At 39.2% G+C, this 21,390-nt stretch overlaps 1 protein-coding gene across 1 annotated transcript in view; it reads right to left on the bottom strand.

The window, feature by feature from the left end:
- The window catches only part of LOC114042653 (heparan-alpha-glucosaminide N-acetyltransferase-like), a 354,161-nt gene that overhangs the window by 112,132 nt on the left and 220,639 nt on the right, over positions 1-21,390 (bottom strand). The window contains exons 8-10 of the mRNA XM_027861344.1: positions 14,110-14,186; positions 12,920-12,950; positions 1,508-1,668 (exon numbers count right to left, since the gene is read on the bottom strand). Coding sequence (XP_027717145.1) covers positions 1,508-1,668; positions 12,920-12,950; positions 14,110-14,186 — 269 coding nt within the window. The remainder of the gene's footprint in view (positions 1-1,507; positions 1,669-12,919; positions 12,951-14,109; positions 14,187-21,390) is intronic.

Raw genomic sequence — 21,390 nt, 5'->3', positions numbered from 1 at the left:
TATTATGCAGATAAATACAAAACTAATAGAATTTCAGAATTGGAATGGACCTCAGCAGCCATCTTGTGCAAGAATCTTTGCAATACCTCTAACACGCAGTCACCCAGACACTGCTTGAAGACCCTTAGTAAGGGAGTCTCTTACTATGTCCCAAGGCAGACCATTTTGTACAGTTCTAATCACTGCAAGGTCTTTCCTTGCTTGGAACCAAAATCTTTCTCTAGACAGGTCCTATCTATTACTCTGAGTTCTCCTTCCTACAATCAAGCAAAATACAATTATCCCATCAAAGGGGTTAGGGACATAGTCCCCCCATGATCTGGAAAATACGCGTAACATTTTTTGTCCTTCTCTTCATACCAGAGAAGATGTCTGAATTTTTTCTTTTGCTTTTATGAGGTGTTTACAGTACCTTATTATAAAATTTGGGTTGGCATTATATGATAATTGGTGTATATTCTGTGCATTTCTGAGTTTTTAAACTTTTTCTGTGTTGTCTGCTGGCCTTCGTGTGTCTTCTGCAACTTCTGCAAAACTCCCCAAAAATTTCCATTTAATTTCTTCTGCCAACCTGTGATATATTGAAACTATGATAGGGAAAGTAGCATTGTGGAAGGTATAACTATAAGCCCAATTCCCTTCCTCACAAGAGCTATCCAAATACCTTAAGATACTTCTCCTATCTCTTTCTACATCTCTTTCTCTGGCCAAAAAGCCCCATTCCCGGCAACCAACCTACATAAGGCATAGACTTTAATTTTCTCATCTTTCTAGTCACACTTTGCTTGATATACTCCAGTTTTTCAGTGTTCTTTCTAAAATGTGGGGCCTTTAGGTGAACATGACATTCCAGATGGGATCTGACCACAGTAGAGGACAGGGAGAGGGTCACTTTGCTTGTTCTAGACCAAGGGTTCTTAAACCTTTCTTGTACCATGGACCCCTTTGGCAACCGGGTGAAGCCTATAGACCCCTTCCCAGAATAAGGCTTTAAATTCATAAGATAAAATAAATAGAATTGCAAAAGAAACAATTACATTGAAACAGTTATCAAATTTTATTTTTTAAGTATGTGAACTCTAGTTTAAGAAACCTTGCCCTTGACACCAGGTCCTATGAATATAACCTCAAATCATGTGACATTTTTTGGCTTTGATCGCATACTGCTGACTTATATTAAGTTTGCAGTCCATTAGACTCACCTTACTGTTTGCATGGAAACAGTTATCTAGGCAAATCTCCCCTATCCTATATGTAAGAGAGATGTAAACAAAACAGTATGATAGTTCTGAGGAGGAAGATGTTATTTCTGGAGAGAGGGAACAGAAAAAGTTTTTATGGAAGGAGGTGGTTTTGTGATCAGGGTCTTAAGGAAAGGCAGAATCTAAAAATGGGTAGAAATATGGGAAGTAGGGCTTCTCAAGTACAGGGGACATCATGAATAAAGACATATAGACCAGAAAGAGAAGCACTCAATGCTAAACTATTGCTCAGGGGCAGTACTCACAAGGTCCATCTGCTGGTCCATAGTTGAGAAAAAGGACTCCAATGGCAATCAGGACACCAGTTCTCCAGGCTACCTTACGGAAGAGCTGCGCATTCCTCACTCTTCTTCTCCACATAATATGAAATGCAAGACCCACTGAAGCGCCAAGGATGAAGACAAACCTGGGATTAGGAAGGATACCTGTTAGGTTGCAGCTTTATTTATCAGAATGTACCCATTGGCCATCCTATGATAGATCCCAAAAGCCAATAGCCTTTTATCTGCTGGCAAAGCAGAGCATGGGCAAAGAGAGAGTACTACCCCATGGTACTCAAGGCTGCTCAGAGAGAACAAAGGATGCTTGCCACACCTACTCTCAAATAACATTTCCTGTCACTTCAGTGCAAAAAACACTGGACAAGGAGTTGGGGGATTTGAGTTCTAGTCTTAGCTCTGATGCTTACTAATTGTATGACCTTAAACAAGTCACTTAGCTCTTAAAAGTCTGAAATTTCTCATCTGTAAAATAAGATTAGATGATGAGCTCTAAGATTCCTTCCTGCTCTTATATTCTAAGATTATCTTACTCAAAGATTCTATTATATTAAGATGCTCTATAATTTTAAGTTCTGCTATTGTGAGATTCTAGGATCCTGAGACTCATACAAACTCTTGAAGTTTTTGCCTTTGCTTCGTCACATTGCTTGGATAGACCCAGCCCTTAGGCATTTATCAGCCAATCTTGTAGGAGGAAGGGTGAGAAAATCTCGGACATTCTAGTGTATCAACTATTGGGCTAACTCAACTCTCACAAGGGAAGGAAGTTATGTTAACACTTTCAGAACCTAAAAGCACAGATTTAAAGGGGCAGAGTTTCTTCACTTACCTAGTGATAACTTTTTAATTTTTTTTTACTTTTCTCCCCTCTCTAACACCCTTTCCTGTTTTCTAACTTCCAGTTTCTTCTCCATTTTCCTAAGCCTGATATAAAACCACAGTATCAGAATGTTAGAGCTGGGAGGAACCTTTAAAGATAATCCAATCTAACTCCTTCATTTTGCAAAGCATTGTGCTTTTCACATATAAAATGCTTAATAAATACTTTTTTATTCACTTATTCATTTTCCAGATGAAGGCACTTACTACCTCCTGAGGCAATCCATCCCACTTTTGTACCATTCTGATAATTAAGAACTCTTCCCTTACATTGAGCCTAAATCTGCTTCTCTGGCTTCTGTTGTTCCAAGCTCTGGTACATGGAACCAATTAAAACAAATCCAGTCCTTCTATATGGCTGAAAGACAACTAATCTGCCCCTCACATACCCATTCACTCCTCTTCTCCAAGCAAAATCCTTCCAGTTTCTCCACTAACATAGAGGTTAAGTAGTTTTGTCTGAAGTCTTATAGCATGTTAATGGCAGAGATATGACCAGATACTGTCCATGATATCAGGCTTCCTGCCAGTGATAGTGAATCAGCGGGCATTCATGGAGGAGGGCATCCCAGTACTTGGATGTTTTCAAGACAGAAAGTTGAGATTTTATGAGTTAACATGTGTTGCTACACAGCATTCAAAGTGAGTTCAAATAAAGGAGAGGTAAGATACCATAATTTAACATTCTACAGAGGAAGTTAAGCTGCATGAGATGTGAAACTCTCAAGCATGAAATTCTGAAGATTAAAACAAAAATTATCTACATGAGAATAAAGGGGGAGCTATTGAAAGAAATCATTGAGGGTACATAGGGATCTCAACAACTAACTTGTACATTAAATATATGGGTATAAGAAGGAAAGGCAAAAAATAAAAGATGACTACGAAAGGGCAGTAGGGACCTATAAGAATGTTGTAGGATTGCTAAAACTCAACATAATCTGAGGCTGGTGATGTATGCTAGGGCTAACAAAAGGAACTTTTTCTTTAAGTTGGAAGAAAAAGGAAGATAAAGGAAAGGATAAATTCCACTACTCTGGATGGATGGGACAATGATAATGTATGATGGAAAGAAGGTAAAGCTACTAAACTGTCATTATTCTTCTATAGTTCAACCTAGGAAAATTACCTTCAGGTTAGGAAAGCAAGAATAGACATGGTTAATAGAGAATTGAAATTGGTGACACAAAGGGTGATGGTAAGAGAACAATCAGCTGCCCCTTCATGCAAGAATGTGCTGGAGTCACCTCAAACCACCTCTTAAGAGCTGATTGTTAAATTTTCAATATGAGCCTTTACACCACAGAAATCAGCAAATGTTACGAATCGGGACTTGTTTTATTTCTTTGTTGGTTGTGTAGACTTAAGAAAGTGATGGAGAAAATGTTAATTATGCATATTAAGCTTTAAAGTGTGTCATGGGTACAAATTTTCCCCCAGAAAATTAATTAAACATCTACCAACACTTGCCTGCCTTGATGAGATGAATTCGAATTACCAAGCCTGGACAAGCTACATCTCTGGGTTCTGAAAGAACATGGGGATGTGATTGCTGAGCAGTGGTCAGTGATATTTGGAATCTCTTGGAGAATAGAAAAAGTAATGCAAAAAAAAAAAAAGATGGATGATTCTTGTCCCAATTTTGAAAAACATGAAAAGAAGAGTCTATTAGCAGACATGTGTGCTTAACTTTGATTCTTTACAAAATCCTGGAATTTGTTTTTAAAGGATTGTTTCTAAACAATTAGAAAAGGAGATGATGATCACTAAGGGCCAGTATGGCTTCATTAGGAAGCCACTTCACTTGGACAGATTTATTAGACTGGTAGATGTGGAGGATACAATAGACACAGTTTATTTAGATTTTATTTAACAAAAGACCTGACAAAATCTCTCATTGAAATATTTATGGGCAAGGCAGAGAAATATTGCCTAGCTGATAGTATAATTGGGTAATTTCAGAACTAATTGAATGGCAGAATGATCATTAATGCATGAATGTCATTTTGAAAAGAGGTCTCTAGTGGAGGGCCACAGGGATATGATCTTGTCCCTTTACCGTTCAACATTGGTCAAGGCATACATGGTACTCTAACTAGCTTTGTGGATAATAAAAAACAGGGAGAGATAGGAAATATATTGACAAAGTCAGAATCCTACTCCTCCCAAAAAGAATCTGAACAGGCTAACAATGGACCAAAGCTAATAATAATAATAACTCAAATTTATATAGCACTCCAAGGTTTCTTTAAAAAAACCCTTTTTTGAACCTCATAACAATCTTGGGAGATGGATGCTATGGATATTATTATAACCATTTTACAGATGGAGAAATTGAGGCTCAATGAGGTATAGTGACTTTCTGGTGGTCACTTAACTAGTATTTTTTAAAATATTATTTTATTTTCCCCAGTTACATGTAAAGACAATTTTAACATTCATTTTAAAAAATTGAGTTCCAAATGTTCTCTTTCTCTCCCTCAATTTCTCCCTCCCTGAGATGGTAAACAATTTGAATATAGGTTATACATGTTCATATTACCATTATTAGTCATGTTGTGAAAGAAGACACAGACCCAAAGGAAAAAAAATGAAGAAAATGCAGAAAGTGAAAAATAGTCTGCTTTGATCTGCATTTTGACTCCATCAGTTCTTTCTCTGGAGATGTATAGCATTTTTCATCATGAGTCCTTTGGAATTGTCTTGTATCATTGTGTTGCTGAGAATAGCTATGTTGTTTATAGATTATCATTGTACAGTCTTACTGTTACTGTGTACAATATTTATCTGGTTCTGCTCAATTCACTTTGCATCAGGTGTTGTAAGTCTTTACAGGTGTTTTTCTGAAATCAGCCTGCTTATCATTTTTTAATATAGTAAATGATTTTTAATAATCTATTTTTAGTTTTCAATACTCACTCCTATAAGATTTTGAGTTTTAAATTTTCCTCCCTCTCCCCCCCCCAAGATGGAGTGTAATCTAAAGTGGGCTCTACTTACATATTCATATTAAGCACATTTTCACATTAGTCATGATGTATAGAAGAATTAGAACAAATGGGAGAAACCACAAGAAAGAAGAAATAAAACAAAACAAAAGAAAAGGAAAGCAAATAGTATGCTTCTATCTGCATCCAGACTCCATGGTTCTTTTTCTGGACATGAATAGCATTTTCCATCATGGGTCTTTTGGAGTTGTCTTAGATCCTTGCATTGCTGAGTAGAGCTAAGTCTATCAAAGTCAGTCATCACATGATGTGGCTGTTACTGTGTACAATGTTTTCCTGGTTCTGCTCATTTCACTTAGCATCAGTTCATATAAGTCTTTCCAGCTTTTTCTGAAGTCCGCTGGCTCATCATTTCTTATAGCACAATAGTATTCCATTACATTCATATGCTACAACTTGTTCAGTCATTCCTCAATTGATGGGCATCCCCTCAATTTCCCATTCTTTGCCACCACAGAAAGAGCTGTTATAAATATTTTTGTACATGTGGGTCCTTTTCCTGTTTTTATTATCTCTTTGGGACCTAGAAGTGGTGCTGCTGGGTCAAAGGCTGCTTATCATTTCTTATAGTGCAGTAATATTCCATTACAATCATATACCACAACTTGTTCAGTCTTCCCCCAACTAATGGGCACTCCCTCAATTTCCAATTCTTTACCACTACAAAAAGAGCTGCTATAAATACTTTTGTACATATAGGTCCTCCTTCACACCCTCTTTTTAATCTCTTTGGGATACAGACCAAGTAGTGGTATTTCTGAATCGAACGGTATATACAGTGTTATAGACCTTTGGGCATAGTTCCAAATTGCTTTCCAGAATGGTTGGATCACTAACTAGTATTACACGTAAGATTTCCTTACCCCAAGTCCAGCATTCCCTTTATTATGAAATGTAAGTCTCATACCCCCAAAATCAATAAAATAGAATAGTATGGCTAACACACACTCACTCACACACACACACACACATACACACACACACACACATAGCTGTGAGAAAGGGATCTGGAGTTTTAAACAGAATACAAGTTTAGTGAGTCAAACTGTGACATAGCAGTCAAAGAAATTAATTTGATCTTAGGCCATATAAAGAGTGGCACAATGCCCCAACTAAGGGGTAGGACAACCCCCTTGTGTTCCACTCTGTTCAGACCACATCTTGAGTACTATATTCAGCTTGTGGCACCACACCTTACCACAGAATATTGGCACACTATGGCTTATACTGAGGAAGGCAACCATAATGGTAGACTTCAACATATGAGAATTAGTTGTAAGAACTGGAAATCTTAAACCCGGCAAAGAGATGACTTGGGGTAGGGGGAGAGGAAAGAGAAATTATAATTTTCTATAATTATTTTAAGGGCTGTCATGTGGAAGAGGGATTACACTTATCTTACTTATCTCAGAAGGCAGAACTAGTGGCAATGGGAAGAACTTGCAGAAAGGTGAATTTTACTTCAATTTAAAGGAATTAGAGCTATCCAAAAGTGGAATGGACTCCCTCCCGAGGTGGTGGCTACCATCTCCCTGGAGGACTTTGAGCAGAGGTTGGATGACCACTTATCACAGAGATTGTAGACGTGATCCTTATTCCATTATGGTTTAAACTAGATAGCTTTGGAGATGTGCTCCACCCTTAATTCTGAGGTTCTGCAAATTCAAGAATCAGGCTCAGCAAAGTGTTCCATTTGCACCCCCCACACTTACCCATCTTCTTTCCTTTATTTTATTTCTATCTCCTTTTGTTTTTCTCTGTCTCTTTGTTCCTCTCTCTCTCTTTCTCTCTCTGTCTCTGTCTCTCTCACCCTCAAAGTTTACCCTTCAGAGGGTAGTTTATTTCGACCTCCTTACTTTAAGTAAGCAAGTTTTAATCTATCTTGTACACTTCTAAAATCTATGTCTTGATGTTAATGGGTTGTAAAGTGGGTAATAATTTTCTTAGTGACCTCTTCAATCAGATTAGATCATATTATCGACCACGCTGTTTGTTTTATAACCACAGTCACATTGGGGAACAACAGCATCTGCAAGTTGCACGTTTGTAAGTGCCCATTAAGGGGAAGGATGACAGGTCGGCATATTTGGCATACGTTTGTTTTGTTGTGTTGTTGTTGTTGTTTTTAATCATTTTTTCCTTCCTTGCCTGCTCCTCTTCCTCTCCCTCTAATCCCCACCTCCCTGACTGGTGGTTTTCCCATCTGCATCTAGAAGACATCCTTTCACATGCTTCTGGATCCTCAAGGGGTTATCAAGAACATCTGTGTGGTGGGAGGAAGGAGCAAGGCCAAATTTCGCAAGGGGTTTCAAGCTGAAAGGTGGGGCCCGGATTGTACTGTCTTTTTACCCCAGGGATCCAGGAACCTCTCATTTTGGGCAATGACACTTGGGTCTGGCCAGGTCTCTGTCATCACAGGGATGAGTCAGCTTGAAGCCTCTGTCCCAGTGCAATCAGTATTCAAAATGGCCTTAGGAAAATACATGCCTTTCAATAACATATTATTGATGGAGTTATGAATTGGTCCACCCATTCTGTAAAACAGCTTGGAATAATACTAGAAGGCTCATTAAACTATAAATACTCTTTACCCCAAAGATACCATTATTGCATATATAACCCCAAGGATATCAAAGACAGAAATATAGGCCTATAGATACAAAAATATTTATAACATCACATTTGGGGGGGGGGGGCAAAACAGAAACAAATTGTTCATCATTTGGGGAATGACTAGACAAATTGTGGCATATGAATATAATGGAATATTACTATCCGATAAGAAACTATGAATGTGAATACCATGAATTCAGAAAAAAACTTGGGTGAAGATGTATGAACTGATACAGAGCAAAATAAGAAGAAACAAGAAAACAAAGACTATGGTAACTGCCATAAGGTAAAGGAAAACAACACTGGAAGCCATCAGGACTCTGGTCAATGTAATAACTATTCTTAACCCCAGAAGAGAGACTGTGAAACACACTTCCCTCGTCTCTTCCAAAATCTAGGCTATACACTAGTCTATGCTCAGATTTCCTTCCCAAAATTGGGTTCCCAGGCCTGAACACAATAATCCTGATATGATATGACCAGGCAGAGTCTAGTGGGACCACCACCTCTGCATTCTGGATACTATACTTCTCTTAATACAGCCTAAGACTGCTGCCATGTTGTATCTGCCACACTCAGCTCAGCATCAAATTCAACTAGTGCCTCCTAGGTCTGTCCTCCAAGCAACTGAGCTTCAGTCTTGTCTACTCTTTGCCCCTGATGATTTCCAGAAGCTATGCCTACACTCAGAATTAAGACAAGCGACTTCTATATCTAGTTTTGCATCCTTCATTTAGAAGGATTATTATGGTCATACCAACCCTATTCCTTACCTTCAGATGCCTAGAGACCTTTCCTTCTGGGGCTTGATGACCAAAGGACCAGGACATTCTCCTTTAACGCCTTAGAATTGTTCTAACTATGAGTTTGCTGTGAGTCTTAACAGTGCTGATTTATTCTACAGATAGAGTAAGGGAACTGAAACAGGGAAGATTTGAGTTTGAATCCTGCTTCAGATACTTCTTGGCTACATCACTGGACATTTAACTTCTCTGAAACCCTCTTTTCTCATTGTAAAATGAAGCTAATAATTACACCTGCCTGTCAGTGTTGTTGTAAAGATCAAATGCTACCACTTATACAAAGCACTTTGCAACCTCAATGACCTATATAAATGCCAGCTCTTCTTCTTCTTATCATTCTGCCTAAATCAGGGATTGCAAAGCTGTTCCAGTATGACTCCTTTTTAATGCAAAAAATGTCATAGATCCCAGCATTAATAGTTGCATGCATATCCATTGATCAAGAAAATACATAATGATAAAAAGCTACAAGGAATGTAGTAATGCTTTTAAGTGAATTTGTATTTTTCTAATGAGAGGATCTATATGCATTTGAAAATGGCATTTTTCATATGTAGGAGACATTGTTCATTGAGTTTATGAGAGGAATGCTTGCTTATTTATTATTCTGAGCCATTTAATGAGATGGGCCCTTGCAATAACTCCTCAGGAGCTTGGGAACCACTGTTCTAGATGAATACACATGACACAGAAAAAATATCTGTAGATCAGAACAGCCTCTGAGTATTTCCTAATGTCCACTTTGGGCAAACACCAGACACACTTATCTCATTTGGCCCTCAGTGAGCAGTTCTACTGCCCCAGGGCCCATCATTTGGTGATAAACAGCTCTGTTTTCAGGGTTGAAATACCCTCTAACTTCATTAACTAAACTACCCTCTAAACATGAGATCGTGTTAATTCAAAGAGAAAAGCTATTGGGAACTGAGATGCTTTCTCCCTACTGGATGCTGCTGCCAATATTCTCAGATTATGAGGCCTGACACCATGGCAATCCATCCCATTCCCTTCCCTCTGCCTCTTGAACTGGGAAGAAATCACAGCATCCAAACTGAGCACTTCAGTGTTTCACTCGTGTCTCTGGAATCTGAGAGTTCTGGCCTAGACATTGTTGAGTAGCTAGATAGGTGTATACATTGTATACATATCTACAATATATATCTACAATATACATGTATACAATATATCTACAATATACACGTATACATATCTGCAATCACTAAGATTAGAAATGATCCCCTGTTTAAAGCCAGGAACAATTTCTCCTGACTTCAATATTAAAATTTTCATTTTCCCTTCTATACGATACCATTCTGCGCTTTATTTTCCTGACTTGTCAAATGAAGAGCTAGACTGTATCACTAGCTTTCTACTCTTCTGTACCCTGGCCTGTCACAATGGATATTAAATTAAACTGATCAATTAATGATTATTCATGAAATATGTTTTCTAAGAAACAGCATAGCCTTGTTAGTTTATACCCCAAATTAGTGTATACTTATTTTGTATATACTACCAGAAAGGCAGCAGAATAGAATATTATCTAACCAGCTACTTCTAAAGTGCCTCAAAGCCAAGAAGACTTATATTTGAATCCTGCCTGCTGGCTGTGAGACCCTGGACAAGTTATTTACATTCTCAGAGTTTGAAGTAAATCTCTAAGATGATAAATTTCATTGAATGTTGTTGCTGAGTAGTTTTTCAGGTGGGTCTGACTCTTCGTGAACCCATTTGAGGTTTCTTGGCAAAGATACTGCAGTAGTTTGCCATTCCCTTCTCCAGCTCAATTTACAGATGGGAAAACTGAGGCAAACATGTTTAGGTGACTTGCCCAAGGTTACTGACCTGCACTGGTAGAAGGAGTGTCCTCACCTGGGAATTCTCTCTCCTAACGAAATCATAGGTCCAGTCTCTTATTCCCTCTTTGTCTCCGTGTGTGTGTGTGTGTGTGTGTGTGTGTGTGTGTGTGTGTGTGTATTTCTGTTTCTTTCTCTCCCCTTCTCCCTCTCATCTGCATATATATGTAAGTATATTTATATATAAACATATATCTACATATATGTATATAGGACCTTGTCATCTAATGCTATATAAATATCAGCTTTTTTTTTTTTTTGCTTTTTGGTGAGGCAATCGGGGGTTAAGTGACTTGCCCGGGATCAAAATGTCAGGTTTCTTTTTTTTAAACTCTAGGACCTAGAGTCTAGGTATTATTCTCCACCATTTTACAGATAACATTGAGGTCTTCAGACTCCAAGGACAACGTTCTTTCCATTATCCCACGCTGCTCCTAAAGAAAAATAGGAGAGTGTCCTATCTCATCCTAATACACACACTCCAAGCAATGAATAAAGGTACAACATATAATTTAAATACACTAATTTTTGATTCTCTACCATACCCAGTATAATATCATCACTCAATAATTGTTAAATAGCAATGTCGTGTAAGGAAGGTAGCTTCTCTTCTTGGTAAATTTCATTATCTGTGTAGACATCTTCTTAAGAGACCCACCTAGGGGGCAGCTAGGTGGTGCAGTAGATAGAGCACCAGCCCTGGAGTCAGGAGGACCTGAGTTCAAATGCGGCCTCAGACACATAACACTCAGCAGTTGTGTGACTCTGGGCAAGTCACTTAACCCCAATTGCCTCACCAAGAAAAAATATGAGAAGGAAGTAATAAAACTTAAAAAACAAAAAGAAACCCACCTACATCAAAGGTGCTACGTCATTAAAGAATGTTACATTAAAAAAAAAACAAACTCTACCCTGTTCATTTCATATGATCTTGCTGCTTCTAAGAACTTTAAAGGGAGATATTAGAGCCACATGGGAGCTGGTTGCACTAGACATCACGAAACACATCTTTGTTCCACAGTTGTCCCTCAATTCTGAACCCCTAAAATCAAGTTAACAAGTATTTATTAAGCTCTTACTATGTGCCTTGCACTGTGCAAAGCATCAAAGATACAAAGAAAGGAAAGTATAGTCCTTGCTCTCAAGGAACTCACAATCTAATAAGGCAAAACAATTTCTTGCATGATTTAAGTCGTGAAACTTAGCATCAATCCCACTTCCTCACCTGTTCAATGAAGGGATTGGACTAGATGATATCCAAGGTTCCTTCTAGCTCTGACATTCTATATTCCTGTAAGGAGGTTTATCTATCTACATAGAAGCACCTGGGTGGCACAGTGAGTAGAGGTCTGGGTACAGAGTCAGGACCTTAAGTTTTAGACACTTAAAAGCTGCATGACCTTGGATGAATAACTTACCCTTAGTTTCCTCATCTGTAAAATGGGGATATAATAGCACCTCTTTCTCAGGATTGTTGTGAGGATAAAATAACCCTTGTGAAGTGTTTTGCAAACCTTAAAGTGGCAAATAAATGCTTGTTATTATTATGTAGGTTATTGGTGAAGGGGTTCCTCATTTTTCATAGAGTGAGAGAATATAAGGTCAATTCAATTTAATTCAATGAACACTTCTTAAGAGTCTACTGTGATCTGGGCGAGGTGCTAAGTGCTAAAGATACAAAGACAGAAATGAAACTGAACTTTAAATAAATAAAAAGTATATGCAAAGTCATACCAAGTCATTTCAGGAGAAAAGTCTTTAAGAGATGGGGACATCAGGAAGGCCCTCCTGTTAGAGGAGGGACAGGAAAGGACTCTTGTACGAGGTGAACCTGGACCGTACTTCAGAAGACTGTACTTAGGGGTTTGAAGAGGTAGAAATAAAGAGGTGGCACATTCCAGGCCCAAGATTAAAGAACAGCGGAGCTGGAAGAGACCTTGGAGGTCTTCTATCTCACTCCCTTCGTTTGGCAGATAAGGCAAATGGGGCCCAGAGAGAACAAAAGGTTTCATTATGGTCATACAAGTCAGTAGCATTATAAAGACTAGAACCCAGGTCTTCTGAATCCTACTCCAATATTCTTTCCACTTTATCACAGTGTGTCTGATTTTCCTTTTGAAATATTTTAAAAGAAGTAGAGCCAAGGAGGAGTCATTTGTGACATAGCACCTGTCCAGGCATCCACCAGCTCAGATCAAGAATCTCTGCTTTACTTACCATGGCATGACCAGGTCAGCAACTGTAAGGCCTGTAGTGAAAACAATGAGAAAGGAAAGTGAGGCAACTTGGGTAAACTGTTTTGGGAATTATATCAGGGCCAAAGGAAAATAGAAATGAGATGGAGATTGGGAATTTCATTTCTTCTTAAAGTCCCCCCCAATCCTTAAATATCAGGTTCCATATGGCTTGGCACTAGGTTTACTTTGCAGAATCAACTACAAAAGATGAGTGGCGAGGCTCATTAGGCCACGGGCAGAACAGCGGTCAAATATTGCTTGTTTTTGAATAACAACCTTCGCCACTGAAAACACATTGCTTTTGTGAAAGGCAGTGGGTCTTCCTGGAGAAGTCCTGTCCTTTTTCTAAGAAGCAGACAAAGAAAAGAAGACAGGCCATTATACAAACCCCAGGGAATACTAGTGCCCAGAGTGCCAGCAGTATCAACAGAGACATGAGACAGTCCCTGTTATTGGTTTTCTGGTATGGATTGATGTTCACACAGAAGAAAAATGTCAGGCAGGAATAGAGTAACCCACCCCCACGTTCCTCTCTGCTTCTGGTAGCACCAGCTCCTGGACACCTACCTGGGATTTCCAGAGCCTGAACCCGGCTGGTAACTAAAGTGCAGACTATCAAGAGGGCCATGGATTGATTGGCTAGTCTAAGTACAGGTGCCAGGCAGGTATGTCTTCCTCATCCATTTAACAGAAATCCCCTTGGCGAGGCAGTGCCATTACTGTTTTACATGGGCAAAGGCTCGGGTAACATGATCTTAAAAGCCCCTACAGTTCTCTCCAGAGTCAATATGCTGGACTCTAGGAAAAGGAAAAGTCAGCAAAATCAGGCAGTTACAGGCCTTGCTGAAACAGAGAGAAAACTGCCCGGGTAGACAACAGTAAGACCATAAAATTAAAGAGAGAACCCTGGCTAAATAATCTAATGGTTCTCCAGTGGAAAGCCCAAATACAATTAGCATTCACATACTTATTTTAAGATCAATATTTTTCTGCTGATTTGCTGAAGAGGCTTTTATGAAGTTTAAGCAGAGTTCATTGTTAAATACTCTTACCTACAGAGGATATGGGAGGCCATATTAATTCCTTTTCTCTTGGAGATCAATAATTACATTGCTGATTTGCTTAAAAGGCTCAGGCTAAAGTTAAGGGGAAAGAGATTCTATACAGTACCATTCCATGGAGCATGTTCAAAGAACCAGTAGCCACCTCCACCGTAGTTAACAAAAACCATGAGAGTCAGTGACAAGCTGCAGAACCAAGAAAAGAGTGTGAAAACTGTTAGGAAGTGTTTCCAGACCCCATAGGAGCATAGATTTAGAACTGGAAAGGACCTTGGAGGTCATTGAGCCCAAACCCCCCCACCCTTATCTTACAGATGAGGGAAAGGAGGCCCAGAGTAGTGTGTTGACTTGGCCAGAGTCACACAGCCAGTAAGTAACTGAGGTAGGATTATGAACCTGGGTCTTCCTAACAGCAAATCAAGAGCTCTGTCCATTCTACCACATTGCCTCTCATATAAAATTAAACAGAATTTTAATGCTGGAAGGCACTTTAAATATAATCTAGTCCAATTCCTTCATTTAACAGCTGTGCTAGAAGGTACCTTAGCATTCTAGTGCTCAGAGGCACTTAACCTTTTTGTGTGTGTCCTGGACCCCTTTAGTAGTGTCCAGTAAAGGCTATTGATCTCTTCTCAGAACAATGTTTTTAAATGTAAAAAATAAAATCCATAGAATGCCAAAGAAAACCAATTATACTGAAAAATGGTTATCAAAATAGTCTTTAAGAAAAGCTCACAGATTCCCAGGTTAAGAATCTCTGAATTCAATTTCTTGATTTCACATATCACAGAATTACAGAATCTCAGAGCTGCAAGGGACTGCAGTGGTCATCTATTGGGCTGACTTGCATCTCTAAAAGAATCCCCACTACAATGTACCCAACAAGTGATCACCCAGCCTTTTGGTTTTCCCTCCAATGAGAGGGAACCCTCTACTCCCCGAAACAGTCCAGTCCACATTGGAATAGCTCTTATTATTGAAAAGATTTTCCATCAATGAAATCTAACTTTGCTTCATTGAAACAGATGAGGAAATGGTCTCACAGGAAGATAGGTGGCCCAGTCAGAAAAACACTGATTCTTCCCCTCTGTTTGAAATTCTATGGCTAGGACATTTCTAGAACTAGCCGGAAAACACATCCATGCTTCCAAAAAAGAAAAACGAACAGCATCACAATTCTCACGTTGCAGCTTGAGAAATGAAGGTCAAGGTCAGAAGCCCAGCTCAGACTCCTTGGAGTCTCCAACCTGATGCCTGGCACTTGGAGCTTTTTATGTTTGACCCATGGGCAGTGGAACCAGTTAATGGGTTTTCCATGATGAGTGATTACTGGTTAGGTGGTCAGATGGACCTGGCCACCTTCCCCCAAATATATCATTGTCTTCTCCCAGTCTGGAAAACCTCCAACCTTCTTCTCCAACCACACCAATACTACTTAACTCAAGTTATATCTCCTCCTTAAAACTCCATAAATTCAATTGATCCCTTTACTTGCTCTCCAGAAATCCTGTAACTTAACTAGAGTCTGTTTTCTACTATTTCTTAACTGCTTATCTAAGTGAATTCTTCCTCTTAAACTAAGGGGCCTCTTTTAACATGGTGCTGGGTTCATGGTGGGTACTCACTAAAGACACAAAATTGGACGTCTCCTTCTCTTTTCAAAGGGAAGAGAGCCCAAGACAATTGCCTCGGGACAGGTGGGTGGGAACTAAGAACAGATGACCAATAACTCTTGTCCCTATCCTTAGGCCCCTTAGGTAAGACACTAAAGCCAATCTAAACACAGAATTCAATGGTACTTTCTGGACAAGTTGGAATTCATCTTTTTTCTTCTCTGAGTCAAATTCTTAAGTAATCAAGTTCACGAAAACCCTACTTGTTTATGACTAGTACACAATTTCACTGAGGAATCTGATATGTTCTTTTCCCCTGAGTTTGTCTCTTTTGGTTCATGGTCTGTGTGAGTTCATTCTCAGCTTCAGAAAGAAGTCTCCAATTCACTTTCCAACGATTACACTGACTTGAAGCAAGAGTTTCTAGCAAATGCAGATTGTGCTGGACAAAGCAACCCACCGCAGAGTCTGGTGGTAGCCAAGAATAGATAAGCTCAGCCCTCTACTGAGACATAGTACCCCTCTTCAATATTTCCAACAAGTGGCTATCTAATCTCCTCTTGAACAGTTCTAGTGGTGGGTAAGGCACCTATTCCATGATTGTGTAGGTGAAATGATAGCAACGTTTTTCATAATATTGAGTCAAAATCTGTCTCCTCATAACTTCCGCCCATTGATTCTCATTTAAAGTTAAGTGATTTTATCAAAGTAGGCATTCCATCCTGTGGTGCAGATGTCAACCCTTTTCAGTCATGGGATTGTGGTGCACATCTTCCCCTAAGCCTTTGGATGGAAGTCCACACAATATGATCAATTTCCTGTTGGTAATATGTTATAACCTACTCATATCCACTATGTATCCTTCCATTGTCATTTGGATAACCTGAAATCTTATTTCTTCAGAGACTTTGCTTTTCTATGATTCATAGGTAAATATCATCAAAGGAAGGAAGGGAGGGAAGGAGTGAGAGAGGAAGAAAGAAAGAAGGAAGGAAGGAAACATTTATTAAGCTCCTACTATGTGTCAAAAACTGTGCAAAGTGCTTTACAAATATTATCTCATTTGATCCTCAAAACAACCCTAGGAGGTAGGTGCTATTATTAGCCTTATTTTATACTTGGAGAAACTGAGGCAAGACAGAGGTTGAGTGACTTGCCCAGGGTCATGCAGCTAGTAAGTATCTGGGGACAGATTTGTATTCAGGTCTTTCTAACTCTAAGCCCAGTGCTCTACCCATTGTTCACTGAAATTGTGCTTCCAGGATTCACTGGAAGTTTATTGTTGTTAATAATAATAACAATAGCTAACATCATATCACACTTTAAAGTTTGTTTTATATATATTATCTCATTCGATCCTCACAACAACCTTGGGAGATAGATGCTATTGTTATTCCCATTTTACAGATGAAGAAAATGAGGCTGAAAGAGGTTAAGTGACTTGCTCAGGCCCACACAGCTAGTAAGAGTAAGGCAGAATTTGAACTCAGGTCATCTTGCCTCCAAGACTAGCACTATCCGTGGTACCACCTACCTGCCTGTGTTAAGAAGCTTCAGACCTTTAAAAGCACCATGTAATTTCCTAAATGCAAATGCAACTTTCTTCTTCCTGTTCAATTTTGGGCCCATCTTTAGATTCTGTCACATAGGTTCCCAAAATGGGCAATACTGCCCCCTGAGTGGGGCTAGAATGATCCAGGCGGCTGGTAGTATCCTTGGGTATAATTGGGGGTCATTGAATAAATATATGAAGGGTGGTGAAAGCATAAGGAAAGAAGAAAAGATAAGAAAATTTTGAAAAACCATACATTTCATCTGTTGTGTAACAGAGTTAAAGTCATAGTATTACATAATTTTCCAAATTAACACACAAAATGCAAGTCATAACCAATCAGTGATCAAGTCCACCAACAGGTCTTAAGAAGCAAGTGTTGGCAGGTGAGCACGTTGTGCATTGTGGGGAAGTCCAGCATGCATCGGCAGGAATATGTGCTTGTAATGACTTAATTATGATGCTATACTATATGGTTACATGATGCAATATAGCCTCATCAAAATTTCAGTGTAGGAAAAAAATCACCAATTTACAATGTTATTAAATTTAAGATACAGCATTAAAAAATTACATATTTTTTGAAATTATGAAATTTCAAAAAACCATTAAAGGGTTAAAGAAAGTGAAGTTCCAGGAGGGCACTGATTGATTTTTTTTGAAAGGGGGTGGTAGGCCAAATAAGTTTGGGAACCTTTGGTCTAAGATACACACACTGACACATAAGCCTACAGGATGTTATGCCAACTGTATATATCTAAATGATAGGCATTCTCCATCTGCTTGGTTTTTTCTTGTGTGGATAGGATTTCATTGAACAGGCTTCATAATGTTCTGGACCTTGATGCATTTAGTTCAAAATCATCTGCAAACAGGAGCATCTAGAAGAACTCATCTTCTACAGAAAATCCCTGTTATGTTAAATTCTCGTGATATCTATGATATCACAGATCATAGATTAAGAGTTATAAGCATTCTTAGAGGTCATCTTCCAATTTCCTCACTTTATAGATTAGGAAACTAAGCACTAAAAAGGTTATGTCCTTTGCCCAAGCTCACCTGACTATTAAGTAACAGGACTGGAATTTGAACACAGGTGACCTAACTCGGAATAGTCTGTTCTTTCCAGTAGACCACCCTGCCGTCTTGTTGAACTCAGTCTCTAGCTCCAACCTGGTGACATCTTTTGTATTACCTTTTCACATGATATGGTTGTGGATCTGGCCCCAGCTACCTAAGCTCCATAGGTCTGAGTAGGAAAGAAGCATAACCTTGGCCCGTCCACATTTGCATAAATAAAATGCCTGGCCCATAATGAACTAGAGCATACAGAAACCAGTGAGAGCTCCCAGGGCCGGAAATTGATAATTTTGCCCTTGTTGTTGAGAACAGAGGCATCAATTCTGGGTCTGCTTTCATTTGCTTTGGAGCACATGGTGTATTGCTTCTAGCATCAGATAAATTCAATGGAGGCAGAAGAGATTAATTAGTTTTCCCTTACAGCCTGCCCTTCATTATTGCTCCCAGAGAAACACTCCCTCTCCCAGGGCAGGAGAAGCAGCCATTGGGAGGCATGCAGCTCTACTGGGCTTAGAACTGCAATATGTGTTAGGACTGTGACACAGGAGAGAAGGCCACTTTGGGGCAAGGGAGGCCTATTGTAAATAACAATGTGGGCCCTGATTTGGGAATGCTAATTAAACAAGGGCTCCCCTGGCCCTTCCAAGAGGAGCTTGCCAGTCATTGCTGAGTGCACAGGTGCACAGCTGCTCGGGAGAGCAACCATTATGAATTTTATTTCACATAATAGCCCGTGAAGGAAATGGAAGGTTATATTACAGATCAATAAGTAGGCTAAGGGAATCTGACAACCTTTGGTCAGAATCAGGAAAATAGATGGCATTAATTAATTTACTGGCTTGTGGAGGGGAAAAAAATCATCCTTTAGTGCAGTGACAGACTAGGAAGTGTCTCTCCTCTCTCTTTGTTATTGATTAATGGGAAGGAACAGCCAGCCATCAGTTCCCTTCTGTGGTGGAAAAGCACCAAAGTTCTTCCAAACTCTGTAGTCTGGGCCCCTTCCAGATAGATGGGCCACATGGCTTAATTCTCTCAAACTACTCTGCCGCCTTATTCCTGGAGGGCTTTTGTCTGGCCTTTGGCTCCTGTCAGTTAGGTACCATTCATATCAATTCTCTCTTAAGAGAAAGAACTAAGAGCTCCCACTGGCTGTGATAAGGAAGAGAGAATAAGAGTCTCTAGACTTCTCAAAAAAAACCAAACCCACATATTGAGATGGGTAGCACCTGAACTCTAGTTATGCCCTATATGGTGATGGGTTCTGGGGAACACAGACTGTAAGTTAAACGTTGCTGGGGAAATAACAGTTCTTAAGTCAGTTATTTTCCTTATTTTTTTTCTATTAAACCCTATGAAATATATATGTATTATACATATACATATACATATACATATATGCATACATATATAGGTATACATATATTTATCTACATCTATCTATCTATCTATCTATCTATCTATCTATCTATCTATCTATCTTAATGAAACTGGTTTCAAAGTGAGTTCTGACCAAGAAAAAGAGGTAAGAATAGAGAGGGAGCTAGCATACTACAGCAATCCAAGGCAATGTGTAATTTTTAGCTTTTTTTTTCCTTTGATGCTAGGCAATGGAGTTAAGTGACTTGCCCAGGGTCACACAGCTAGTGAGTGTTTTGTGTCTGAGGCCAGGTCCTCCTGAGTCCAAGGCCAGTGCTCTATCCACTGTGCCACCTAGCTACCCCCACAGTGTGTAATTTTTATTAAATATTTTTGCCCCTCTCCAAAGATACCCTGTAAGTCATCTTTCTATTAATCTACAATTTCCAGGGCTTGCCTATAGATGGCAAGGTCCTCTACCTGCTCTTGTCTGCTGATGGTTTTATGATCATTGAATATTACAGGGCTTCTTTAATGAGATCTGTGATTATTTAAAAGAGATTGGCCTAATGATACAACAAGGAAAGACTAAATGGATGTAAAGTGTCTATTTCCTAGACTATGACAAGTAGTTCCACTGAGGCACTGAACATGGACTTTGAACTGGGCTCATAACTGAATTGGAAGTAGATTAGATTATATTTGGGAAACTGAACCTACTTTTAACACAACCCCAAGCTGCTCCCCAGTACAAAGATTTCATCTTTTTAATACAAACATTCTTCTGGCATTGCAGGATGGTTGTGGATCTTGGAATATCAGAATCTCCAAAAAAAATTAAAATTGCAGAAAATCAAAAGGGCCCTGTTCGGCAGGTACAAGTAGGCTTGTACTTATTTCCAGTGTTTCCATACACTCAAGAAATGGCATTGGGCAAAGTCATAACAGAGGTGGGAAAAGCGTGGCTTTGTTCATGGATGCCAAAGTTTAGTGCTGATAGTACTTTCAGTAGACAGAAACAGCTGAGAGGTTAAGTGGGTAGCTGATTTCAGAAGAGGTAGACATGCTTCTTCTTCACCTTCATCCCCAGCAGTCTTCTGGCCTTCTATGCCTAAGTCTTTTGGTCCTCTTCCAGTGCTTCTGCCATTGTAAATCAAGACCTGATTTGCATCTTACATAGTCTTCAAGAGTTGCCTAAGGCCCTGAAAGGTTAAGTCATTTGCTCAGGGTCACACAGTCTGTATGTGTCAAAGACAAGATTCAAATCCATGTCTTCCTGAGTCGGAAGCCAGGTCTCTATCTACTTTGCTACATTGCATCTCATGTACAAAGATATTAGCAAGTAAATGTGTAACCAGAAAAATGAAGCAGGCTGGCCATTTATAACAAGAGTGAAGGATAACAGATGAGTGTTTCACTGGTACCCCCAAAATTTAATAACACCTAAAGGAAGAGCTCTAGTATATTAATTATGACCCTTTGGAGGATCTATGGAAGAAAACAGACAAGAGTCCTACAGGCTGAGAATCAACCAGTAAGCATTTATCACATTCCCTACTATGCATCAGTCAATGTGTTAGCCACTGTGGATACAAGGACAACAGAAATAACTTCTGCTTTCTAGGACCTTATATCATATAAATGGAAACAATATGTGTATGCATAATACAAAATAAGTACACAATAAATAAGTAAATGCAAACCAAGAGAAGGCATGGATAGGTTGAGATTTATACATAGAGGGAATGTCTACATCGATAAGATCTTAGCATCAAGACTTATAATTGGA

Source organism: Vombatus ursinus, unplaced genomic scaffold (assembly GCF_900497805.2).
Source record: "Vombatus ursinus unplaced genomic scaffold, bare-nosed wombat genome assembly UNPS02000749.1, whole genome shotgun sequence".
Taxonomy (NCBI): domain Eukaryota; kingdom Metazoa; phylum Chordata; class Mammalia; order Diprotodontia; family Vombatidae; genus Vombatus; species Vombatus ursinus.
The sequence above is the reverse complement of the archived record's forward strand: the minus strand, read 5'-3'. Positions and strand labels throughout refer to the sequence as shown.